Consider the following 24,161-nt stretch of genomic DNA (forward strand, 5'->3'; position numbering starts at 1 on the left):
TTAATATCTCTGTTGTGGTCCGATTGTTCATCTTGTGAGCGGGGGCAGTGTAACTGCTGCTCTCGTGCACTCTCATGAACTCGCATAGGAGAGCAACAGTCAGTCAAGATTTTCACTAAATAATACATTCGATTTAGCTTTGTTTCTCACCAAACCTTCTCGTATGCCTTCAGAACAAAGCATTAGTCACATTTAATAATTTATTAGACTTCTGAATTATACTTTTGCATACTTTTGAAGCGTGAAGAGGTGGTCACCATTCACTGCCATTTTGTTTGACATCATTGAGAATTGATTTGTTTAATTTTTCGCTTTGTGTACCAAAAAAGAAAGTCAGATTGGTTTAGAACAAAAGGAGGGTAAGTAAATAATGAATGAATTTTAATTATTGGGTGAACTATCCCTTTAATGTGGTGAGGCACATTTGGTTGGACTTTGGACATATACCGCCCACTTTTGAGATGGGAAGATATAATAATGTAGGTAACTAATAGGCATGTTTACATTCACTGAGCACTATTTTAAGAACACCATGGTTCTGATAAAGTGCCCGACATGGTCTTCTGCTGTTGTAGCCCATCCACCTCATATTTCGACAAGTTGTGCATTCTGAGATGCTATTCTGCTCACTACAATTGTACAGAGTGGTTATCTGAGTTACCGTAGTCTTTCTGTCAGCTCGAACCAGTCTGGCCATTCTCTGTTGATCTCTCTCATCAACAAGGCGTTTCCATCCACAGAACTACCGCTCACTGGATGTTTTTTGTTTCTGGCACCAATCCCAGGAGATCAGCAGTTACAGAAATACTCAAACCAGCCCATCTGGCACAAACAATCATGCCACAGTCGAAATCGCTGAGATCACATTTTTTCCCCCATTCTGATGGTTGATGTGAACATTAACTGAAGCTCCTGACCCGTATCTGCCTGATTTGATGCACTGCACTGCTGCCACACGACTGGCTGATTAGATGATCGCAAGAATAAGTAGGTGTACAGTGTTCCTAATAAAGTGCTCAGTGAGTGTGTGTGTGTGTGTGTGTGTATATATAAAAAGGCAAAATATTAATTTTTCAAAACACATGATTTAATATTGCCTGTAACAGTAACATACACAATATAAGAAGCAGAAAGCAACAATAGCAACAAGGCTAGACATTTTTTTACACAGCGCATGATGAATCACAGCAGTATTATGGACTTTATATATGCTTTCCAATGATTACAACAATCCTATTGTGATACTGGCTTCCTTCAACACTGATGTATATTAAAATTAACATCTACAGCACTGAAAAAAACACTAAAATCTGTTTGCCACTAACTACTGTATATGCATCATTTTCATTGTCCGGATAAATTTGAATACATGTCCTAACCAGGCATGGTGCGACTGGATTTTTAGCATCAAGTAATTTTTCAAGAAAATGCTGCCTGACGGAGTCAATCAGAACATATTTAACATTTGCTTGACACCAGAGACTGAAAGGGACTTTGTATACACTTATGTGGAGTAGAATATGGACCAATGAGATTTCTCTGTGGGTGGAACTACCCAGCATAACGCTGCAGAAAGATACTAAAGAGGAGTTTGCATTCACATATTAACATTACGCAATTGGAAAATGCTGTTATCCAAATCAAATTACAGTGCATTCAGGCTATACATTTTATATCAGTCCATGAATTCCCTGGGAATCAAACCTATGACTAAATGTCCTGCTGCTTGATTCGGCAAGTTAAATACAAAAAATAAAAATAAATAAAAATAAAATGTTTTTGAGGTGTGAATTCCTTTTAATAAATCAAACTACTTGAACTTCAGAATTACGGTCAAATGTGTAATTTTGTCACCTTAATGCTGTTAAATGAAATTCCTCTACGGTTGAACGGTTCAGAAATCTCACCCGTTCAATTACCATGTAACATATAAAACATAAATATGTTAGTGAATTTAATTCTGGGACCATCTACTAGATACTACTGGGTTTTGCTCTAAAAACCCACACAATAAATTAGCGAATGATAGTCACATTTCATAACTGGCACAATAAAAGCAGTTGAGCAGCATTACTTGCTCCCTTTTTAATGACTACTTGAATACACAATGGCTACATGCTTCTCTCTGATACACTACAGTGGCTCGATTTGCTTGGAATCGGATTTTTTATTTAAAGAGATAGTTCACTCAAAAATGAAAAATCTGTCATTATTTACTGACCCTCATGTCATTCCAGACCTGTTTGACTTTCTTTCTTCAATGAAACACAAGAGGAGAAATTTTGAAGAATGTTAACCAATTTTCCATACAATGGAAGTAAATGGTGACTAAGATTGTCTAACACCTCCTCAAATGGTTTTGAAATGACATACGGTTGAGTAAATGACAACAGAATTTTCATTTTTGGGTGCACTATCCCTTTAAGTTTCGCCTTTCATTGGCTGCCACATTTCGGCAAAGCAGGCAATATCCTTCATTAATATTTACACACTACCAAACCGGAAGTTAAACAGTGCTAGATAAACTGGTTTGGCAGTCACAAACAAAGTTAGACTTAGTCCACATCTTTTCCTGGTCCACAATTATTTAAAAGTCAGCAGCGACTCTACATACAAAGTCCCAAATGTCAAGACGCAAGAGTCTTTAGAGGCGTTCAAAGGTCCAGCTTGTTCTCACTCTTCACTGGGCCTAAGAGGCCTTCAATGTTCTCCAGGTCTGGTGGATACACTTGATTCTCGCTCACCATCTGACTGAAGTGTGCATCATTTATAGACGCCACGTTCATCATTGGTTGGTTGACCGCTAAGTTTGGTTTCGTATCTGTGCCGTCTACAGTGATGTTGAAATCAGGTCCTAAAAGAAACTGTGTGATAAGCTGGTCTGGACCTTGCGCACCAAAGCACTGAGTGAGGCCGTGTAGGATTTTTTCCAAAGCCTCTTGGTCCAGACTAACACAACTGTCCTCCTGTTTAAACTCCTCATTATAGTGACCTTCCTCCATGCCCTGGGATTGCATGTGGATGCCCCCGTCCTGAGCAGGGATTGCCAAGGGAGCGGTGGGAATGTAGAATGGGTCGAATGGCTGTGATGTGCTGGGTTCATTCATGGTTATGTCTTGACCTGAGGACCAGAGAGAACATATTTGTATTAAATGACATAGAAACATATTAAAGGGATAGTTCACCCAAAAATGAAAATTCCCTCATCATTTACTCACCCTCATGCCATCCCAGATGTGACTTTTTTTGTACTGCCTAACACAATCGAAGATTTTAGTAGAATATTTCAGGTCTGTAGGTCCATACAATGCAAGTGAATGGTGGCCAGAACATTGAAGCTCCAAAAAGCATACAAATGCAGCATAAAAGTAATCCAAACAACTCCAGTGGTTTAATCCATGTCTTCTGAAGTGATATGATAGGTGTGGGTTTCTCACTCACACCTATCATATCGCTTCTAAAGGTATGGATTTAACCACTGAAGTCGTATGGATTATTTTATGCTGCCTTCATGTGCTTTTTTGGACGTTCAATGTTCTTGCATTGAATGGATGTACAGAGCTGAGATATTCTTCTAATAATTTTCATTTGTGTTCAATTTGTGAAAGTCACACACATCTGTGATGGCATGATGGTGAGTAAATGATGAGAGAATTTTCATTTTTGGGAGAACAATCCCTTTAAGGAAGTAAATAGGGTCAGTTTTGATTTCATGTCATCTCCTTACCTTGAGGGACACTGCACTGCTCGCTGAATTTAATGTCCGATTTTATTTTCCTCTTGCGATTTACTCCATAGGGATCTGCAAATCAAAGAGCGAGAAATAGATTAAACCTCCTTCAACCATGTAAGGTGAAAGGAACATGGAACATACAGACAGTAAAAAAGGTAATAAATGAAGTGTTTGTGCTCTACACAACTGAAGTGCTATTGAATTAATAGTATTAAAGTTTCCTCCTACATACTTTCAGTTTCCACTTGCATAATGCGGCCTATTTATAAATCCCCTTGAATAACTGACATAATAACACGGCCTCCTTTGCAAGAGAGGTGCTGATTCATTTCTGGACCTGAGGCATCTTGCCTTAATATAACTGCTCTATTGGTTTTCTATTGTAATGCTCTTTTCTAAATATTTTCTAAACAACACATTACTGTTACTTCTTTTAAAAGAATACTTCATGCAAAAATTAAATTTTTATGTGGGGGCATTCTATGAGGAACAGCCCGAAACGTAAGTTGTTATTCGCTGAAATACTCATCCAACATACCGTGGCAAGAACAATTATGTGAAACCTTTGGAATTACCTGCATTTATGTATACATTTGTCTTAAAATCTGGTTTTATCTTCATCCAGGTTACAATAATGAACAAACACAATTTGTTTTAAGTAGTTACACACACATCATTGTATTGTTCTTGGACATATTGAATACATCATTCAAAAATTCAGTGTAGGTTGGAAAATGTATATGAACCCCTAGGCTAATAACAATCAACAAAAGCTAATTAGAGTCAGGTGTTGGCAAACCTGACATCCAATTAATGAAATGAGATTGGAGGTGTGGGTTAGAGCTACACTCACACATTTTTTTGCTAAATATGAGTTTGCTATTCACAAGAAGCATCTGCTGACGTGGACCATGCCTTGCAAAAAAGAGATCTCAGAAGACCTACGATCAAGAATTGTTGCTTTGCATAAAGCTGAAAAGGGTTACAAAGTTATCTCGAAGAGCTTAGATATTCATCTTTCCACAGTTGGATGAATTGTCTATAAATGGAGATGATTTAGTACTGTGGCTAGTCTCCCTAGAAGTGGCCGTCCAGCCAAGATGACTCAAAGGGCACACCGCAGAATGCTCAATGATGTAAAAAAGAAACCTTGAGTGACAGCTAAAGACTTGAAGGAATCACTGGAACTGGTTAACATCTCTGTTCATGAGTCTATTATACGGAAAACATTCAACAGGCATGGTGTCCACGGCAGGACACCATGGAGGAAGCCGCTGATTTCCAACAAAAACATTGCTGCGTGCCTAAAGTTGCCAAATGCCAATTTGACACTCAACAACGCTACTGGGAAAATGTTTTGTGGACTGATGAAACTAAGGTTGAATTGTTTGGGAATAACAAACAGAACTACGTATGGCGTAAAAAAGGGCACTGCATACCGACATGAAAACATCATACCAACGGTGAAGAACGGTGGAGGGAGCATCCTGATTTGGGGCTGTTTTGTTTCTTTGAGCCTGGACCGCTTGCCATTACCGAGGGAAAAATTAATTTTATGAAGATATTCTACATGATAATGTCAGGGTGGCTGTGCAGCAGCTGAAGCTCAGTAGAAGTTGGGTGATACAGCAGGACAATGACCTGAAATATCAAAGTAAATCCACTACAGAATGGCTTTAAAAAAAGAAAATCCACTTTTTGGAGTGGCCCAGTCAGAGCCCAGACCACTTACTTTTCACTTTTTCCACAGAACTGTGAACATTTAATGGGATTTGTACATTAAGTCATGAAAGATTATAATTGTTTGTGTGTTAGCTTAAGCACATTGTGTTTGTCTATACTTGTGACTTTGATGAAGATGTGATCACATTTTATGGCCAATTAATGCAGAAAACCAGCTAATTCCTAAGGGTCCCCATACTTTTTCTTGCCACTGTAGGTCTCGTTTGTGTATATTTAAATTTGCGGTGTCAAATCCCACTGCACCATGTTTGCTGTAAATGAGTGTGTTTACATGCACGCTCTTACAGCGATTATGCTTAATAAGCCGACAATGTGTGAGGATGTAATCCACTTTGACACTTAATGACACAAATCTATTGCTAAAGTTTTGTCCGATTGTTATGCGGCAAGTTGGAATATGCAGAATTACGAATATGATTTGAGAGCTACAGCAGAGGGGAAGTTTGTTTTTATAAAAAAATGACTTAAATTTAGGTATGCTCCTCACATAAAGCTATCGTTTGCCTCTGAAGACTTTGAACATGGTGAACAAATCATATGAACTACTACTTTTATGGTAATTTTATTGTGTTTTTTGGGAGCTCAATATCGTGGTTTAAAACTACCTGAGGGTGAATAAATGATGACAGAATTTTCCGTTTTTGGGAGAACTATTCCTTTAAAGGGTGTTCAATGACTCACCTGCGTTGTCTGGAACGTAGGTGAACTTGACTGGCTCGCTGTCCATCCGATCAGACATGCGGCGTAGACACACGTTGACCTCTACCTCCTCAGATATGTTCTGCTCCCTGAAGGGTGGGGACTTAAAGACGATGGCGATCTGTCTGTGGACATCGGTCTGAGCAAACTCCGCTTTGGCTTCCCAGTCCTCCAAGCTGAAGATTATGTCAATGTCATCTGTGTGGTTTCCAGACATGTGTACACAGATTAGTTCTTTCAGTTCAAATGCATCATAAACATGGTAACAATAGTGTTATCACTGTACAATCCTGATTTTAGATGTTCTGAAGTAACAGAATGATGGATATGTTTGGAATTTAAATGTAGCATTTTTATGTACCTTTTTGCACTTTGTCACACAGCATGTAAATTTCAGTCTTTCCTGTGCAGGGGCCTCTGATGACATTAAGTCGACTGATTTTCAGTTCTGCTGTTGTGGTCGCCTCTAATCAGACAAACACAAACAAACCAAACATCATCTAGTAGGAAATTACAGAATCATCATGGCTCTGAACACTACCATTGATTGTTTCAAGGAGCCACTAACAGTACAAACAATAAAGCCTGAAACAGTCAAACACTAGAATTTCATGTGTCATTCCAAAATGTGTCGCCAATTCATAACACAATTTTTGCATTCTCAGCATTGCCACAAGGGGCACTATAGAGCGTGTTAGTGCTGTATGGTCACGAGTGCATTTACATGCACAATCTTACACCGATTATGCTTAGTAAGACGACAACTTGTAAGGTCATGTCAAGGCCTTAAACGGTTCTCCTTTATCGGGGTAAGTTAATCAATGGTCTACGCAAAATCTGATCGGCACATATAGATTTTTACCCATTACCCAGATTTCACATTGCATGTAAACACCTTTATCTGCATTTCTATCGACTTGTGCGTGAAGTGTGTCGATTTCATGTGCCATTGCATTCCGAAATGTGTCGGAACGCAATTCATAATACAATGTTAGATTTTTGCATTCTCAGCATTGCCACAAGGGGCAAAATAGGGTGCGTTGGTGCTGTTATGTTCTGTTTTCAAGTCAGCCATTGTAATGGCAGAGCAACAGTTTGCTAGTTAATTAAGCCTGATTTATACTATAGAAGCCGCCAAACTTTTTTCTTCTGGACGAAATACAGTACCCTAGGTGAACAAAGCCAGCGTTTATACTATGCTCTACATCATTTTAAAATTAGCCCTGCCCCAAATCACATATTTCTGCACTATTCTACTCCATTTTGTGGTGTAAGTAGTGTGAGTAATGTATTGGCATTGGCTAACTGGCCAACGTGCTAAAGCTAGCAGCAACACATTGCGTGTGTTTGAAACATCACTTCCGTTGGTTGTAAAACGGTGAATGCTTCCACGTAAGACATTTTTTTTAGTGTTCGACTGGGACAATACTACCCAATGAAAATTAATACACTAAAAGGCCAAGTGCATAGAGTAAGTGCAAAGTATATAATGCGTCATTTGGGACTTACTCTTGTCATAGATCGGGTTGGAAACCACAGGAGCAAGGTAGGTCCTGTCTCCGTCTTTTCGTTCCAGCTCACACTGGAAACACAGTCTCACAACATTCATGTCCATGTCCTCAATGCTCTTAGAGTGTCCCGCTGCCAGAAGGCAAGAGAAAAACATTCAACAAAAGCTCATGCTACAGTGCTGCAGTAGAAGAGTATCAAGACAAGCCATCAAGATAAGTAAAAATGTTTTATCTAAGATGGCAAACAAAGTAAGAGTAATGCATTCAATACTGAGAAATACTGATAAAATATTTCAATCTAATTTAAAAATTGACAATTTGTATCACATTTGTGTGTGCTGTAAGTTTTTATGCTTAAGAGTATCACAGTGTTAGCTTAGCAATGCTAACTAGCGATGCACCAAAGCAGCGTCATCTTTGATTTTTTAATTGTCAAGGCTGTGACAGATAGATGTACAGTTTCTTCAATGTGTTGTACTGTTGTTTAAAGTGTTTTTGGGTCGTTCCACTGCCCAGACAGAGCTTTTTGATAGCTTTATCCAGTGCATGTCATTGTAGAGACGGTAAGTCTATCCCTCAGCCTCATTTTCATTCCCATCAAAAAGCAAAGATGGTGCTCCAATGAATAAGGTCTATTGGTATTGCCCGATAAAAGCAATTATCTGCACCATCTGCACATATCCCGATTGTTTAAAAACAGCCAATGATCAGGGCTGATTATTTCCTGTCAATAGGGGGCAGAAAAATGGATCAAAACTTGAGCTGTGTGGAAAAGAAAATGTTTCTTTTGTGGAATTACTTTAAATTGAGAGACAATGACAAGAGTTGCAATTCGTAAGCTTTGCACTACAAGAATTTCACGAGGTGAAACTACCATTTAAACTTTAAATAATTGATTAATCAAATGAAGACAACAAGTAATATGAAGAGATTCACAAAGTGGAGGCTGCTTCAGTTAAAAAGAGACAAGCAATTAATTATTAGTGACTTGAAACAAGGTTGCAGAAAAAAGCAGAACCACCAAATTGCCTGTATTAGCAGCTGTTGTTCTATATAATCAGATATCGGCACACAAATGTTTTATTGTGCACCCGTAATGATAACGTCAAACTCTATCACAATCAACAGTAAGTCAAGTCTCCTTTGCATTTCACATGCTATTTGTATGACTCAGAAAGCGTTTCAAAGCATTTGCTTATGAGGTTACATTTCAGTTAGCATGTTCCTTTAGAAGGCAGCAGCCTATGTTGGCAGGTGTTGGAACAGAGCCATGCAGTCTGCAACCCAGATAGCACCTCAATTATTGTTGAAACAATATTGAAATTTCAATGAAAAAAATCAATGTTGAGTCAATGCTAGAATCTGATGCAGATTCTACATCACTTTTGTTAAAACTCTGAAATATCCACAAAGACTACATTTTGTGAAAAATATGTATAAAAATAAAAACAACTTTCACATAGTTTCTAGAGTTTATTTATCTTCATCACAAAAGTAATGACAGTAAAAAAAGAAAAGAAGGCTTTTGCTGAAGGCTCTGGAGGAACTGCTCCAGCACTATTTTATTTCTATCTTTTTCTTAACTTCTGCCTCATAAGACATGAGGAAAGAATGCATGAATGCTATTCAAATAATTAAATCAAAGCAGTAAATGTGTCAAATGGCATATCCTTACTCACTTAAGTGTCACTTCTAAGTGACGTCAATCACTGATGACTCTGCACAGAATGTATTACCGCTGTGCTTTAAGGGATCTGTAATAATCTGTCAGTAATCCAACAACTAACACAAAAAACCAGCCAGTAAAACAAAGGGACAGAGAAATAATAAGGTGCATGAAAATCATTGTTGTGCCAGAGAATTCATGTGAACAAACAAGACTTCTGTTTTTGATGCACCTATGTTCCCTCACTAACGAGGAAGCATCAATTAGAGTATTAAGAAGCACACATGACTTCGTGGTCATCCACTACGAATCTAATTTGTTCAATGTCACTGTCAACACCCATACGTGCTGTTGGCTTTCATCAAAAATGTAATGTTGATCCAACATGCTGTTAACATTGAAATTTTGATCTCAATCATGATTCGTATGAAAAATCAACAGTTTCAACATCACCTAGCTATTTGGGAATCGTTTTCCACTACTCACTGTTAAAAGGATCAATATTTTTATTCCTCCTCTTCTGCAGCGAGGCATCAAGTTCCTTCCTCCGCACACACTGGATGCCCAAATTTGCAAAGCTGGAAAAATACAAACATGGTTAATGCAGGAAATAACATTCGACCCCCTTTTGCGGACCATGCTGCTTCACGTGGCACAAAACGAGGTGGGGAATGGTATTTTAAAGTGATAAAATGAATCCAATCTGCTCAAAAGCAAATAAAAAAATCATTAAAGGAATATTCCAGGTCCAGTACAAGTTGAGCTCAATCGACAGCATTTGTGACATAATATATTTGGACTTGCCCCTCCTTTTCTTAAAAACAAAAAGCAAAAATCTGGGTTTCAGTGAGGCACTTACAATGGAAGGGAATGGGGGCCAATCTGTAAACATTAAAATACCCACTGTTTCAAAAGTATAGCCACAAGACATAAAGAATATGTGTGTTAACATGATTTTAGTGTGATACTAACTTACTAACCTTTTCTGTTTAAAGTTATAGCCAGTTTTAAAAATTCGTTGCCATGACGATATAATGTCAACAAACCCTAAAATGACTGTAAAAATGACAATTTAAACAACTTTACAGCTCAAATAATACATGAGGGTTAACAGAAGAATTAATGCAGGTGCTTTTATAAAATTATAAGCTTCACATTTCTGCCTTGAAACCCTCCAAAAATTGGCCCCATTCACTGCCATTGTAAGTACCTCACTGTAACCCAGATTTTTGCTTTTTTAAAGAAAAGGACGGACGAGTTGAAATAATTTTTTGTGGTAATCAATATTATACCACAAATGCTGTCGATTGAGCTTAACTTGTATTGAACCCAGAATATTCCTCAGGATATAACTCTAAAAGAAAAAATGTAGATTGCAAACCTGCAAACCACATTTTTTCTTTTAGTTTCAAATTTTTTTAAATTGTGAAATAGTCAATTTCAATATTATACATATTTTGTTATATAAAGGTAAAATGTAATATAATCTCAGCATTGCAATATTTTACCTCACCATATACAGTATTTCCATTATTTCGCCTCATTTGACCTGTATTGATATTCTAATTCCATGAATCAATATTTTTTGTTTCATTATTCACATGAAACAAGGCCCGATATTCCCACTCTCATGTCATTTTATTTACTGACACGCCTTTGCTATACGAAACTTCTATAGCTCTATGATAAAGTAAAGCAGGAAGTTCAACACTATCTAATGAAGATAAACGAGAAACAAATGGGTTCGCAATATATCACAGTTTTAAATTGCAATCAGTGTTGGGTGTAACTGGACTACAAAGTAATTAGTACCTGTAATCTAATTAATTTCTGGCACAAAAAGTAGTGTGATGCATTACATTTTAAATTCTTGTAATCAGACTACAGTTACTGACTTTTAATGAAAGTAATTTTAAGTACACTGCCTGGCCAAAAAAAAAAAGTTGCTGTTTGGATTTAAATAAGCAGATACTTGAGAGCCTATGATTGGATCATTACTGCAGTGATTAATATGTTTCAGCTGCAACAATTCAGGAGGGGCAAATTATTAGCCTGCATCAAGCAAAGAAAACAACTAAGGAGATTGCTGAAATCACTGGAATTGGGTTAAAAACTGTCCATGCATTATTAAAACCTGGAAGGATAATGGTGAACCGTCAGCTTTGCAGAAGAAATGTAATCAGAAATAAATCTTGAATGATCATGATCGGAGATCACTAAAATACTTGGTAAAGTCACATCGTAAAAAATCTACAGTAGAACTCACGGCTTTGTTTAATAGTGAAAGTAAGAGCATTTCCACACAAACAATGCGACGAGAACTTACAGGATTGGGACTAAACAGCTGTGTGGCCACAAGAAAGCCACTTGTTAGTGAGGCTAATCGGGAAAAATTACTTCAATTTGCTAGGGAGCATAAAGATTGGACTGTTGAACGATGGAAAAAGGTAATGTGGTCTGATGAGTCCAGATTTACCCTATTCCAAAGCGATGTGCGTCAGGGTAAGAAGGGATGCGCATGAAGCGATGCACCCATCATGCATAGTGCCCACTGTACAAGCCTGAGTTGCTTTGATTGGTCAGGTCTAGGCTCAGCAACCTTATGCGGCAATAAAATGAAGTCAGTTGACTACCTGAATGTACTGAATGACCAGGTTATCCCACCAATGGATTTTTTTTTTTCTTGACGTCAGGGCATATTCCAGGACAACAATGCCAAGATACATCGGGCTCAAATTGTAAAACAGTGGTTCATGGAGCATGAGGAATAATTTTCACACATGAATTGGCCACCACAGAGTCCTGAACTTAACCTCAGTGAAAGTCTTTGGGATGTGCTGGAGAAGACTTCCTGTCATCAATACAAGATCTCGGCCAAAAATGAATGCAACTCTTGATGGAAATAAATGTTGTGACGTTGCATAATTGTTGAAACAATGCCACAATGAACGTGCGCCATAATCAAAGCTAAAGGCGTTCCAATGAAATAGTAGAGTATGAAACTTTTTTTTTGGCCAGGCAGTGTACATTACTTGGGTTACAAATATATATATATATATATATATAAAAAAATGTATGTGTACTACAATTAAAATGTGAATTCATATGTACATCTGTTTGTGTTTCTGTGACAGCTGAAGGGTGTGTTACATTGAACAAGGAAAAAATAGACATTATTTTGAATGGAGCGGGAAAGAGAACTTTCTAAGTGTTTTAGAAAGTAACTTATAAGTCATTAGTTTTTTGTAATTAACATTTTTATTGATCCATATACACGACAGTGGAAAAAACTCAACACATATATAAAGAATCAACATTTTACATTTAAACCCCACTAATACAATCCCACCCTGACCCCTAACGAACACCCCTGTGGTCCCACATAACACACACACAATCCAAAAAAAAAAAACAAAAAAAAAAAAGAAAATTATATAAATAAAATAATAATAAGCATACATGATTAAACTAAACTCTCCACATCCCCTCCCCGAGAGTCCCCCAAAGAAACTAAATATTTGCCCCATTTTTTAACAGATAAGTCCCTAAACCCCAGCCTTCTACTTATCGCTTCTTCAAATGCAGTTTTTTATGTGATTATCCCCTAAATGCATGACCGCCCCATCACCCAAAATACAGAGTCTGGGACAAAGCAAAACCTGAATGTTCAAAACATCACACAAATAACTCCGAACCCTCAACCAAAACTCCTGGATCTTAACACACCCCCAAAAGACATGGGTAGTGTCTCCAACTTCTGATTGGCATCGCCAGCAGGTGGGTGTGTCTTTAAGACCAAGCCTATATAATCTAGAGGGGGTCCAATAAAATCTATGAAAAAACTTAAATTGCATAAGGCGAACCCTTGCATCTCTAGATACAGACTTGACATTTTTAAGAATCTTAGTCCACACTCCATCCTCCAATACCACATTCAAATCTTTTTCCCATACTCTCTTGAGAGAAGTCAAGGCTCCATCCCCCAGAATTAGTAGGGAGTAATACTTCATGGCCTTTTCCAAAAGCAGCAATCACCTCTCCCAAAGTACCTGCCGCTTTAGGGGGGTGCGTGCCACTCCCAAAAATAGTACAGAGTAGGTGGCGAAGCTGTAAATACTTATAAAACAGAGATCTGGGAATGCCAAAATGTTGAACCAAATTTTCAAAAGGTCTCAATACTACACCCTCATATAGGTCACCAAGTGTATTAACCCCCCTCACAATCCAATCTGACCAACAAAAAGGGGACTTATTAATACATAGTTTAGGGTTCAGCCATATGCTCGAGGCTGCGTTTAAATAAATATCCGAATTAAACACTTTGGCATATAAGCATATCGAGTGCAAATGCAAAATAACGAGGTGCGACTTAACCTCTCCGGCTAGTTTGATCGAAAGGCTTTGCAGTGGTGAGATAGGGGCAAGAACTTCCTTTTCAATACAAAACCAGGGAGGGGCTGTCTCAGATGGAAGTGACCAATGAGCCAAATATCTGAGACCGAATGCATAATAATAAAACAGAATCTTGGGTAGGCCTAACCCACCATTGTCAATCGGCCTATGTAACTTATTGAAATTTAACCTGGGGCGCTTACCATTCCAAATGAAGGACTTCACTATGCTATCAAATTGCTTGAAATAAGAGAGGGGGACATCTACTGGGAGAGACTGAAGCAGGTAGTTGAATTTTGGAATACAATTCATTTTAATTACATTAACCTTCCCAATCATCGATAAATGTAATGAAGCCCACCTGCCCACATCGCTCAAAAACCTTTTTATTAAAGGGTCAAAATTAACACTAACTAAATCAGACAAATCTGTTGGGAATAAAATCCCCAAATACTTAATGCCCTGTTTGGGCCACTGGAAGGTGCCCGGCTGGAAAGCCGTTTCTGGGCAGTAGGCTGTCAGCGCCAAAGCTTCGGATTTAGACCAACTGACTTTGTATCCTGAGAACTTGGAAAAAGAATTAATAATTCTGTGGAGGCAAGACATAGATCTAGTAGGTTCAGAGACAAATAATAAAATATCATCTGCGTAAAGCAGAAGCTTATGCGCCACACCTCCCGCTGTCACCCCTGGGAAATCATCCTCTTTTCTTATCGCGGCTGCTAATGGTTCCAGGGCAAGACAGAACAATAATGGGGAAAGACGGCAGCCCTGCCGAGTGCCCCTATCCAGAGTAAATTAATCTGAAATTAATCCATTTGTTTATACCGCTGCTACAGGGTGTCTATAAAGTAACTTAATCCAACCAATAAATGTACTCCCGAACCCATACTCTTCCAAAATCTTAAAAAGATAATCCCATTCTACCATATCAAACGCATTTTCGGCGTCAAGTGAGATGGCAGCGATCGGAGATTGATCATTCGCTACTGACCACATGATATTGATGAGATGCCTGATGTTATCAGAAGAGCTGCGGCCCCGAATAAACCCCAGCTGATCTATAAGTATAAGAGATGTCATAACTTAATCGGTTAGCCAAAATTTTTGACAATATTTTTACATCTAGTTGGATCAGGGAGATTGGACGGTAACTTTTACACTCGCTTGGATCTTTGTCCTTTTTAAGAATCAGACTGATCCGGGCTTGTGTCATGGTTAGTGGAAGCTTTCCATTCTTTAATGATTCAGTATAAACTTCTAACAAAAGTGGAGCCAGTTCTGTAGCATAAGATCTAAAAAATTCTGCGGCAAAACCATCTGGCCCCGGAGCCTTTCCAGTAGGTAGGGACTTAATTACCTCGTCAAGCTCCTCCTTAAAAGTCATTGCGTAATGTGATTATGTTTTAATGATGTAATCAGTAAAGTAATCTGATAATAATTTTAGAGAACTTGTTAGTAATGTGTAGTGGATTATTTTTTTAAGTAATTTACCCAACACTGATCACAATGCACTAAATATACAGAAGAATTTAAATATTGTATCACGGCCCAGATATTAATATAATATGGTTTCATTACCCAAAACTTGACATTAAGAAAGAAATATACCTGTGCCTGCGACTACTCTGGGGATTGATGTGGATGACACAGATGCCATCAGAACAGTCTTTCCCAACCAAGCAATGAGGGTGAGGGCGGTAAGGGATGTCCTTTGTCACAAGAGACACGGTGACTGTCACATTCTTGATATTGTCGATGGGACCTTGAATCTACAAGACAGATATAAAACAGTTTTACTTTTACTTGAGTAACCCCGCTGGTTACAAAGGTTCTTTGTGATTTCATTGATTAGACAGCCTCTTTCGTTTCAGTTTATAATATACCAATGTATGAAAATTTGCCAATGGAAATAAATTATTTGTATGAGTTTATTTGTGTGGTTTAAAGGTAGTTCCCTCCGTTGCAGCCCATGCATTGCACACTTCTCCAGGGAACTTTAATTTTTAGCTGCCGTAACATGTTCGACATTTATATACAATAACCACAAACCATAATGGGGGAACCCCCGCTGTCTTGGGATAGTCGGTGCATTCCAGACACTGAATCAAATAAGGACGCTGAATCAATTTAGTATTGGTGTAAATGGAAAAATATCAACAGAACGCAATTTAAATGAGAGGTTTAGAGAGTTTGTTCAGGCCGAAAATCTGTTTAGTTTGTAGTCTGAAGAGCAAAAACCCCCCACATGAAATCTGATTAAAATCAAAGTGTCATACTGGTTTGGGTGAGTAAATGACAGCAGGGTTTTACAACTAAGAAAAACAATGACTCATAAGTTCATTCATTAGGTTCGTGTCACCAGTTTTTTCAGGATAAGAATTAAAAAGTTGTTAAAACTCTTGACAAAAGACTAGTCACATCAATTCAAACACACAAACCAAGCAAAGCATTCACGTCAAACATTTTCCCCTTGACTTACTTCAATGGCAGGCAAGGTCTTGTTGACGTCAGTGCTGGAGGCTCCAAGGATGCTGCCTGCTGATCGTCCCTCACACTCATAACGAAACCGCATGCCTCTCTCCTTTGGCTGTTCCACCAACATAACCTCCGGCTTTTCCAGGAAGCGCTCCAGATGTTCCGTTCCAGTCTGCTGAGGAGGAAGACACTGGACCACTGCAGAGCCTTGTCCCCCTCGCTGAGATCCCCCTTTGTGACCTCGCATAGCATGCATTGGTGCCATACCATCCGTGTGAGTGGTAGGGACCTGGTTAAAGTTGTATGAATGCTGTAAAAATAGACATACAAAACCGATTTGTCCATTTTCTGATTGTGTAAGTGGTAGAATATGTGGCACTTGTCCATGTAAAATACAAGATACTTAATACTGGAAGGGAATAGGGCCAATCCGTAAACATTAAAATACTCCCTGTTTTAAAAGTATAGCCACAAGACGTAAACAATATGCGTGTTAACATGATTTAAGTGTGATAAAATCACTTACTAATATTTTCTGTGTAAAGTTAGAGCTAATTTTACAACTTCGTTGTCAGGACGATGTCAACAAACCTTAAACCCTAAAATGACTGTAAAAATTATGATTTAAACAACTTTAGAATTAAAATAAAACATGACTTTAAACAGAAGATTTAATGCAAGTGCTTTTATAAAATTATAAGCTTCACATTTCTGCCTGTAAACCCTCGAAAAATTGGCCCCATTCACTTCCATTGCTCACTGAAACCTCGATTTTTGCTTCTTTTTAAAGAAAAGGACAGACGAGTCGAAATAATTTTTGTGGTAATCAACATTATGCCACAAATGCTGTTGACTGAATTTAACTTGTATTGAATCTGAAATATTCCTTTGAGTCTCAACAAGCTGCACAATTTGATTTGAAACTGTGGCTTGAGTTATACACTGAAGCTTAATACGTAAGGGATAATCTATGTAATAATGTAGATTATCCCACTAATTACATGGCTAATTACCAAACAAATAATTAAATGGACATAAAATATTGATTTGAAGTAGAAATTGCTTTATTATGTGAGAAGCAATATGCGGATGAAAGGTGAAATATTACTCTATGTCAAGTCAAGTCATTTTTATTTGCATAGTGCCTTTCACAACACACATCGTTTCAAAGCAGCTTTACAGAAGATAAAACTGTAATATCTATAATGTCTTAGAGTCATCATTGTGTAGTTTGATCAAATACGATTGTGAATTGTGTTTAAAAATAAGTAATTAAATAATAATTGCATTTATAACCCCAGTGAGCAAGCTGAAGGCGACTGTGGCAAGGAACACAAAACTCCATAAGATGTTGATTAATGGAGAAAAATAACCTTGGGAGAAACCAGACTCACTGTGGGGGACAGTTCCCCTCTGGCTAACATCATGAATATAATGCCAATATTACTTAATTATGTGTAGTGCAAGTCACTCTATCCCTGCTGATCGTTGGATGGCACGATTGTCAAATCAGTATAGAGTACTCCAGAGAGCACTTCTTATAAAGCAAGTTACGGCAAAGCTGGATTTCCAGATAACAAATGAACATACAAATAAAATAATATAGAGCAACAAACAAAATATTTAAACAAATGAAAAAAGATCTGCCAACAAGGCTTATTTTACTGCATACTCCATTGTCACGGTCCAGTCACTCTGTCTGTTCTGTCTGACAGGACCGTGACATCATCGTCCCATGTCTGTCTTGTGTTTCGTTGTCTGTCTTGGTGTGAGCGCACTGTTTCGGTTGATTTCCCTGCCGTGCGCTCTTCGGTCGGTGTTGTTTCATGTCCGGAGCATGGTGTCTGGATCCTGACCCTTCTGTCTGGTTCGGTTTCGGTTTTGGGATCTGGACACTCATGTTCCATGTCTTGTCTTGTATTGGCGTGTGTGCATTGTGCTTGTCATCTTGGTGGACATGTGTTGCGCTCGCTTTGTGCTGCTCGCCCGGGTCGCGAGCTGTCTTCACGTTGTGCTGAGGTTCTGTCATTTCGGTCTGAGGTTTCGGGTTGTGTGTGGCCGAACTCTCACACAGGTGTCCTGTTTTGTTTTTGCTGCCTGTTGCGATGTACGCTCAGGTTTTGTTTAGTGTGAGAATGTGTGACATCGCTTTGTTTTGTGTTGCTACGCATTCCGTTGTCTTGTTTGTTGGTTGGCATGAACATATATTGCCTTATTGTCTTGGCGATGTGCACTCATGCCATTCGGGTGTTTTGTGTCTTGTGAGAGCATGTTGCTTTATTTTGTTTCTGCATTTCCGCGTGTCTCTCTCTCTTACGTCATACCCCGCCTCCTTGTTTGCCCATTATTGGTTTATTAGTCACACCTGCCCTGTCTTGTTAACCTGTTGATTTCTCTCCCTATTTTAGTCTCCTCCTGTTTGCTGTCCAGTGCCAGTTTGTCCTGTGTACCTAGTCGGTCTAGTGTATTCTTTTTCGGTCCTGTTTCCCCTACCTGGTTCCTGTTTCGGTCTGGTCGGTCCTGTTTCCCTCTGTCTCAGCCTGGATTACCCTTTTTCCCCTTCGGGGTAGTTTATGTTTGTTTTCCCCCTTGTGGGAATTTTGGTTTGTTTTTTTACCTGTATATTTTCACTCTGCATTTGGGTCCTGAGCCTCATTATTCTCTGCTAATCCTGATACTCCATATTTAAAAAAATATGACCAGTAATTGTCTGCCAACCATCAAATAAGATGTTATTTTCAAATCCCCACAAACAACACAATGTGTCAGCAAAGGGTACAGAAACCACATTAGCTAGTATTATTACTACTTTAGAATTAGATGTTCCTTGTTGTACTTTCCAATATTTGAACCCATTAGTGGAAAAACAACTCAGTTACTGTCAGCATTTGATAACCCAGTCATTATTGTCAAACACATTGTATTGATCTCTGTCAAGTTTAGTCTGCTACACACAAAAAGTAATCAAAAGACCTGTTGGATTATGTTCATTTAGCCTATCAACTATGACAAAATCTTTTAACCAGCAACAGAGAACAGCACGAGAGAAAGAGAAAGCATGTAAAAAAGCAAAGAGGGGGAGAAATAGAATAGAGAGAAGGGGTTATAAACAGCTGGTTTGACTTATGCAGTGTGTCATCAACATTCAAAGATAAAAAGAAAGAGAAATAAAAGTTGCAGAATGTTGAGTTTTGGAGAAAATAGTAGAGGAAGACAACGTCTGGACATGCCTGAGAATAGACTCAGATCGCTTACACAAAGAACCACTGAGAAGAGCCTGAGAGAGCATGGTGCAGATCTGTAGAAACAGGAAGAATGCATTGCTGCTCAAGAAATCAACCAATGAAAAAGTGGGGGAAAGAGAGGAGGGTATTTGCCTGTCTGCCTGTTGTATGGGGAGAAAGGCATGAGGGAAGAGAACACTAACTGAAAGCAGGCATCAAATTACAGTCTCTCACAAAAGCCTGATGCCCTGCGTGAAAATAAACAAACTTATTGTAACTCTTATTACAGAATAACAAGTTTTGAAATCTATCACCAACACCAATCAAGTAGACTATTGCACAAACTGTTTGAAAATATTGTTTGAATTTGATGCAAACAACCTGACCCTAAAAAACTATGCATCAACATATTTTAACCCTTAATAACTACAATCTTGGCCAACCCAAAATATGCAGTTTTAAAGTTTAGAAGCTCTACTTTACAATGCATGTAGGCATTATGACCAAAACTGAACAAGTGCTTTAAATTTTGCAGACAAATCAGTGTTCCCTTTTGATAATTTATTAAAAATTTTTTTTTTACTGTACATATTATTTTTGCTTATAACTTCACGAGAAACAAACAGAACATAAAATATCACATAACATTACTTAGAGGAGGGGATTCTCATTAAAACAACCCACACACAACATAACCAAATGCATAGATCATTAGATAATTCACACGAAGCACAATGTGCACACAGCACATAATGTGCTATCTGGCTAAAACACGTTAGCTTTCATAGATCAGATGTCTTCATTGGAAATGATGTAGTACATTTTCCAGCATCACAGAATGCTAAACTAATCATATTAGGATTCAGATTGCTGCAATCAGAGGTGGAAGTCATCCAAATATGGGCAGAGAGGATCGTTCACTCTAATTACATATGGCCACAAGGAGATGGCGCCAAGTACATGACACAGAATGGAACTGAATGAGATCTCGTTACTGATGCCTGCATGCTTTGGAGAGAGAGAGAGCATACCTTTAGTAATTGTTGTATTCGCATGTGTAATTAGTTATTATGTTTGGAGACGTTTTTGGACACTAGCATAAATTCTTTTTGTAATGCTATAACTTTTTATTGCTTTGTCGTATCAACACAACATTTTACACAGTTACAGGTGACATGATTGGGAACAAAACAAAAGCAGTTTTTTGGAGCTACCTTATTTACAACCTGAGGTACATAATGTCAAATCAGGAAGAAAAAAAAAGTTATATTTTGGCTCAAGATTTTTTTTTCTTCCAGCAGTTTCTTAGAAGGAGTGCCATAATTTATCATAATCTACAGGTATATCATTAAAATATTTGAAAAGTTTTCTTTAAAATGATAGTAAACAATTGACCCTCTTTGGGTTTTTTTAAAGAGTTATAAGCCTTTAATTTTGGGCAAGCCACTGAAACAGGAAATCTTGTCCTCCGCCACCCGGACTGAGGTGAGTAACCACGCCACCACAAGGACCTACTAAGTAGTGGGAATTTGGCATTCCAAATTGGGAGAAAAGGGGATAAAAAAAAAAACACCTTAAGAGTTGAAAGGGTTAAATAAAGATGAAAAAAAGCAGTTTTCTGAGTAGTGGTTGACCGATATAGGTTATATAATGGCTGATGCTGATATAAATGTCTTTATAATACAATTTAATGAATGCAAATTATGAGGCATACCCAAAATGTAAGAACGAATTGAACTTTACACAATACTTGCAAAAAAATATTTGAATAATGGTGCATTATCCATTGAGAAAGCTGTCAGAAGACAATTTTGGAACTGACCCTAGGTGGAATGATCACTTCTATTAATTGGCCAATTGGCATGGTTATTGATGCCAGTAATCTCAAAATGGCTGAATATCGGCATGGCCAGGTCTTAGGGGGCATTACCACATTAGGTTTTCCTTGAACCCCTGAAACATTTGACGCCCCCCCCCCACCAATCCAACGCCGAAACACAATCAAAGGGGAATAACACTAGCGAAATTATCAAGGAGGAGTACCCCCTGTCCGGCATATATATGTATATATATATATATCAGTGGCAGCCTGTGCATTTTAAGTCTAGGCCTTCAGTGTGATTCATGCCATTAAGAAAACACAGTTTCACAATGATAAAGACACCATATGCCTAACATTGACATTTTAAAAAAAACGTCCACGCTCGAAAGCCAAAATCAAGGAGGTTTAATACCAAGAAAAAGCTCTCTAATAATATTTCCGATTTAAATGTTGCTTGCAATAAATTTTGTTTCGTCAGGGTACACGATTACTTTTCAAAACCTGATCCAACACTGGATGCTCAAGCAGCCTAATTTACACTTAGAAAACTCCTGATGTTGCTATAACAATGCAAAAAGCACTTACCAATTTGCTTGAAGTGAAAATCAGTCCTCCTTTCCTGTTTAATTAATCAATCGCACGATCATGCAGAACATCTCAGGTTTTTATATCCATAAGGATCTGTTTCTCAATGGTGCTGACAGCCGACTTGTCAGCAAGATCTTGCGCTCTTCACTTTCAAATTACGTACATCACTTAAAGTGTGATTGCATCACTCAAGGCCAGCTAGAAGGCCTGGCCTAACGGGGTGGAGCTCAGACTCACGCGGTGCTTCGGCTAAGGAGCATGCGATTTGTGAAAGAGCTGATACTCTTTGCTTATAAGCATCGAGGGATTAATTCTGATTGGATAAACTTTTTGTTTTTTGCTATTCATTTGTAGATGTATTAGGAGTGGAAAGTGATTGAAAATACATAGGCAAAAAGGTGAATGAGAATGAAAGGATGAAAAAATATTGATTTATTAGGCATGTTACGCCAGCAAAGAAGGCTTTACTGGCCCTGAGACATTGCCACTGATATATATATATATATATATATATATATATATATATATAATATCGGTCAATCGGCCTGGCTAACTTGAACTCTTTTGGTCTAAGTATATTGTCCCAAGAAAAACCCACCTGTGGTGCTGCTCCTCTGGGAACCAAAACTGGAGCGCTGCGCCTGCTCCTAGATGGAGGAGGGTCCAACGACTCAATGTCCGCAGGTGGAGGTGGGGGACCAGGGAGTGTTGTTTTAGGGCCTGTCAAGGTCATCTCTTTAGTTGACTTCTCCAAAAGGTACTCATCTATAATATCTGTGAGACAGTTTTGAAACGAACATATGACCTCTGTTAAACCACACATAACTATTTGCTATCATATAAAAGGTCAACTCATAAACACCCAATGACGTCACAATGACACTCACCTAGATCCAATGCTGCAGGTCCAGGGGGCATGAAGAGAAAGACAGAGGAAAAGAGTTAAAACACGCGCATTACCGGAAAACGAAACTGAAAGCAACGTTTTCTTTATTTATAGAACAGAACATTCGCGTTTAACGATAAACAACCACTTGCGAAATGTGTCTCAATGGAGACGCTTTTGCAACAACGTGTCTGTATTATCAGCTCATAAACATGCGCTTATTCAGAACAAACATATTAGGGGCCGTTCACACCGAACCCGTTTTTGCGTCCGTCTGCACTCTTCTTCATTGTCTTGTAAACATGCGTCAGACGGAAGTCTTTGACCGCTGTCTCGCACTGGAGCGTCACGTGACACCTGCGTTCTGTTCTGCTGCGTTTTCAAGCGCGTTTTTTTAACGCAAAAACTAGACTATAAAAGCGATAACTTTCAAAACGGCAACACAAGGAAAATGTTCTCAGGCCTGTGTTATTGTTTCGATGCGGGCCTGTAGCTTTTTAAACACCCACTTCTCTCTGAGAAGAACTTATACAATTAACGGTCATTTAAAAACGCAATATAACGTGATAAAGCGCACAGTGTCATATGTTCACGTTAAATGTAGTACATGCACAATTCATTGCTTAACCTCAAACTACATTAAGTATTTCTAAAACATGCTGAATCAGACCGACAACAAGGCCGACCGATCTGAACGTGTGAGAAAGTGAACTGACCTCCATTATCCGCTGTGCCGTTCCGAATACTCATGTTTCTCATTGCAAGCGCACTGTGGAAGGATATAAGACTCTCTCTCTGTTCTCTTCACGCACTCGTAGATGGCTTTTGTGTTGAACTGAAATGATCTTCGAAACGGTGACGAGTTCAGCGCTGAAGACTCATTTCCGGGTGCTTCGCTTGTTTCGGTTGACGGAAGCTTTTACGGGAGAGAATCTCGGGAGACACAGCTTCAGCTCTCGCTCATTCACGAACGCGTGTGACATGACAAATACCTCACTGTTTCGCACGATTTGTTTCACTTTTTATTTAGATAAACTACAGCGCGCTGGTCTTGTGGATGGAAATCCCCCATACGTCACAGCTGAGGAAAGCCCCAAGATTCCTCGCCATGACAACGGACTAACAACAGGTGAGTTTAGGTAAGTGTATCAAAACGGCACCTTCGACCTTAAATAAGCCGTGCTATGTAAATGGGCAATACTCTCGATTTTTTACACAGGCTAAATCAAACTGCAATAAATCTAAAATTGTAAAGGCACACCTTAAAGGGATAGTTCAACCAAAATAAATTTCTCTCATAATTTACTCACCCTCATGCTATCTCAGATGTGTATGACTTTCTTTCTACTGCTGAACACAAACGAAGATTTTTAGAAGAATATCTCAGTTCTGTAGGTCCATACAATGCAAATGAATGGT

At 38.5% G+C, this 24,161-nt stretch overlaps 1 protein-coding gene across 1 annotated transcript; it reads right to left on the reverse strand.

The window, feature by feature from the left end:
- Nucleotides 1-1,065: 1,065 nt before the first annotated feature.
- LOC127422342 (transcription factor RelB homolog) lies at nucleotides 1,066-23,866 on the reverse strand. Its single transcript, XM_051665797.1, has 11 exons — nucleotides 23,459-23,866; nucleotides 22,744-22,755; nucleotides 22,455-22,630; nucleotides 16,227-16,532; nucleotides 15,356-15,516; nucleotides 9,839-9,930; nucleotides 7,685-7,816; nucleotides 6,537-6,641; nucleotides 6,158-6,373; nucleotides 3,728-3,802; nucleotides 1,066-3,121 (listed from the first exon to the last, which is right to left on the reverse strand). Exons 1-11 carry the CDS (start codon nucleotides 23,499-23,501, stop codon nucleotides 2,655-2,657), a joined length of 1,785 nt encoding a protein of 594 aa, XP_051521757.1. The 5' UTR covers nucleotides 23,502-23,866; the 3' UTR covers nucleotides 1,066-2,654.
- Between the last annotated feature and the right edge of the window lie 295 nt (nucleotides 23,867-24,161).

Source organism: Myxocyprinus asiaticus, chromosome 31 (assembly GCF_019703515.2).
Source record: "Myxocyprinus asiaticus isolate MX2 ecotype Aquarium Trade chromosome 31, UBuf_Myxa_2, whole genome shotgun sequence".
In the NCBI taxonomy this organism is placed as follows: Eukaryota; Metazoa; Chordata; class Actinopteri; order Cypriniformes; family Catostomidae; genus Myxocyprinus; species Myxocyprinus asiaticus.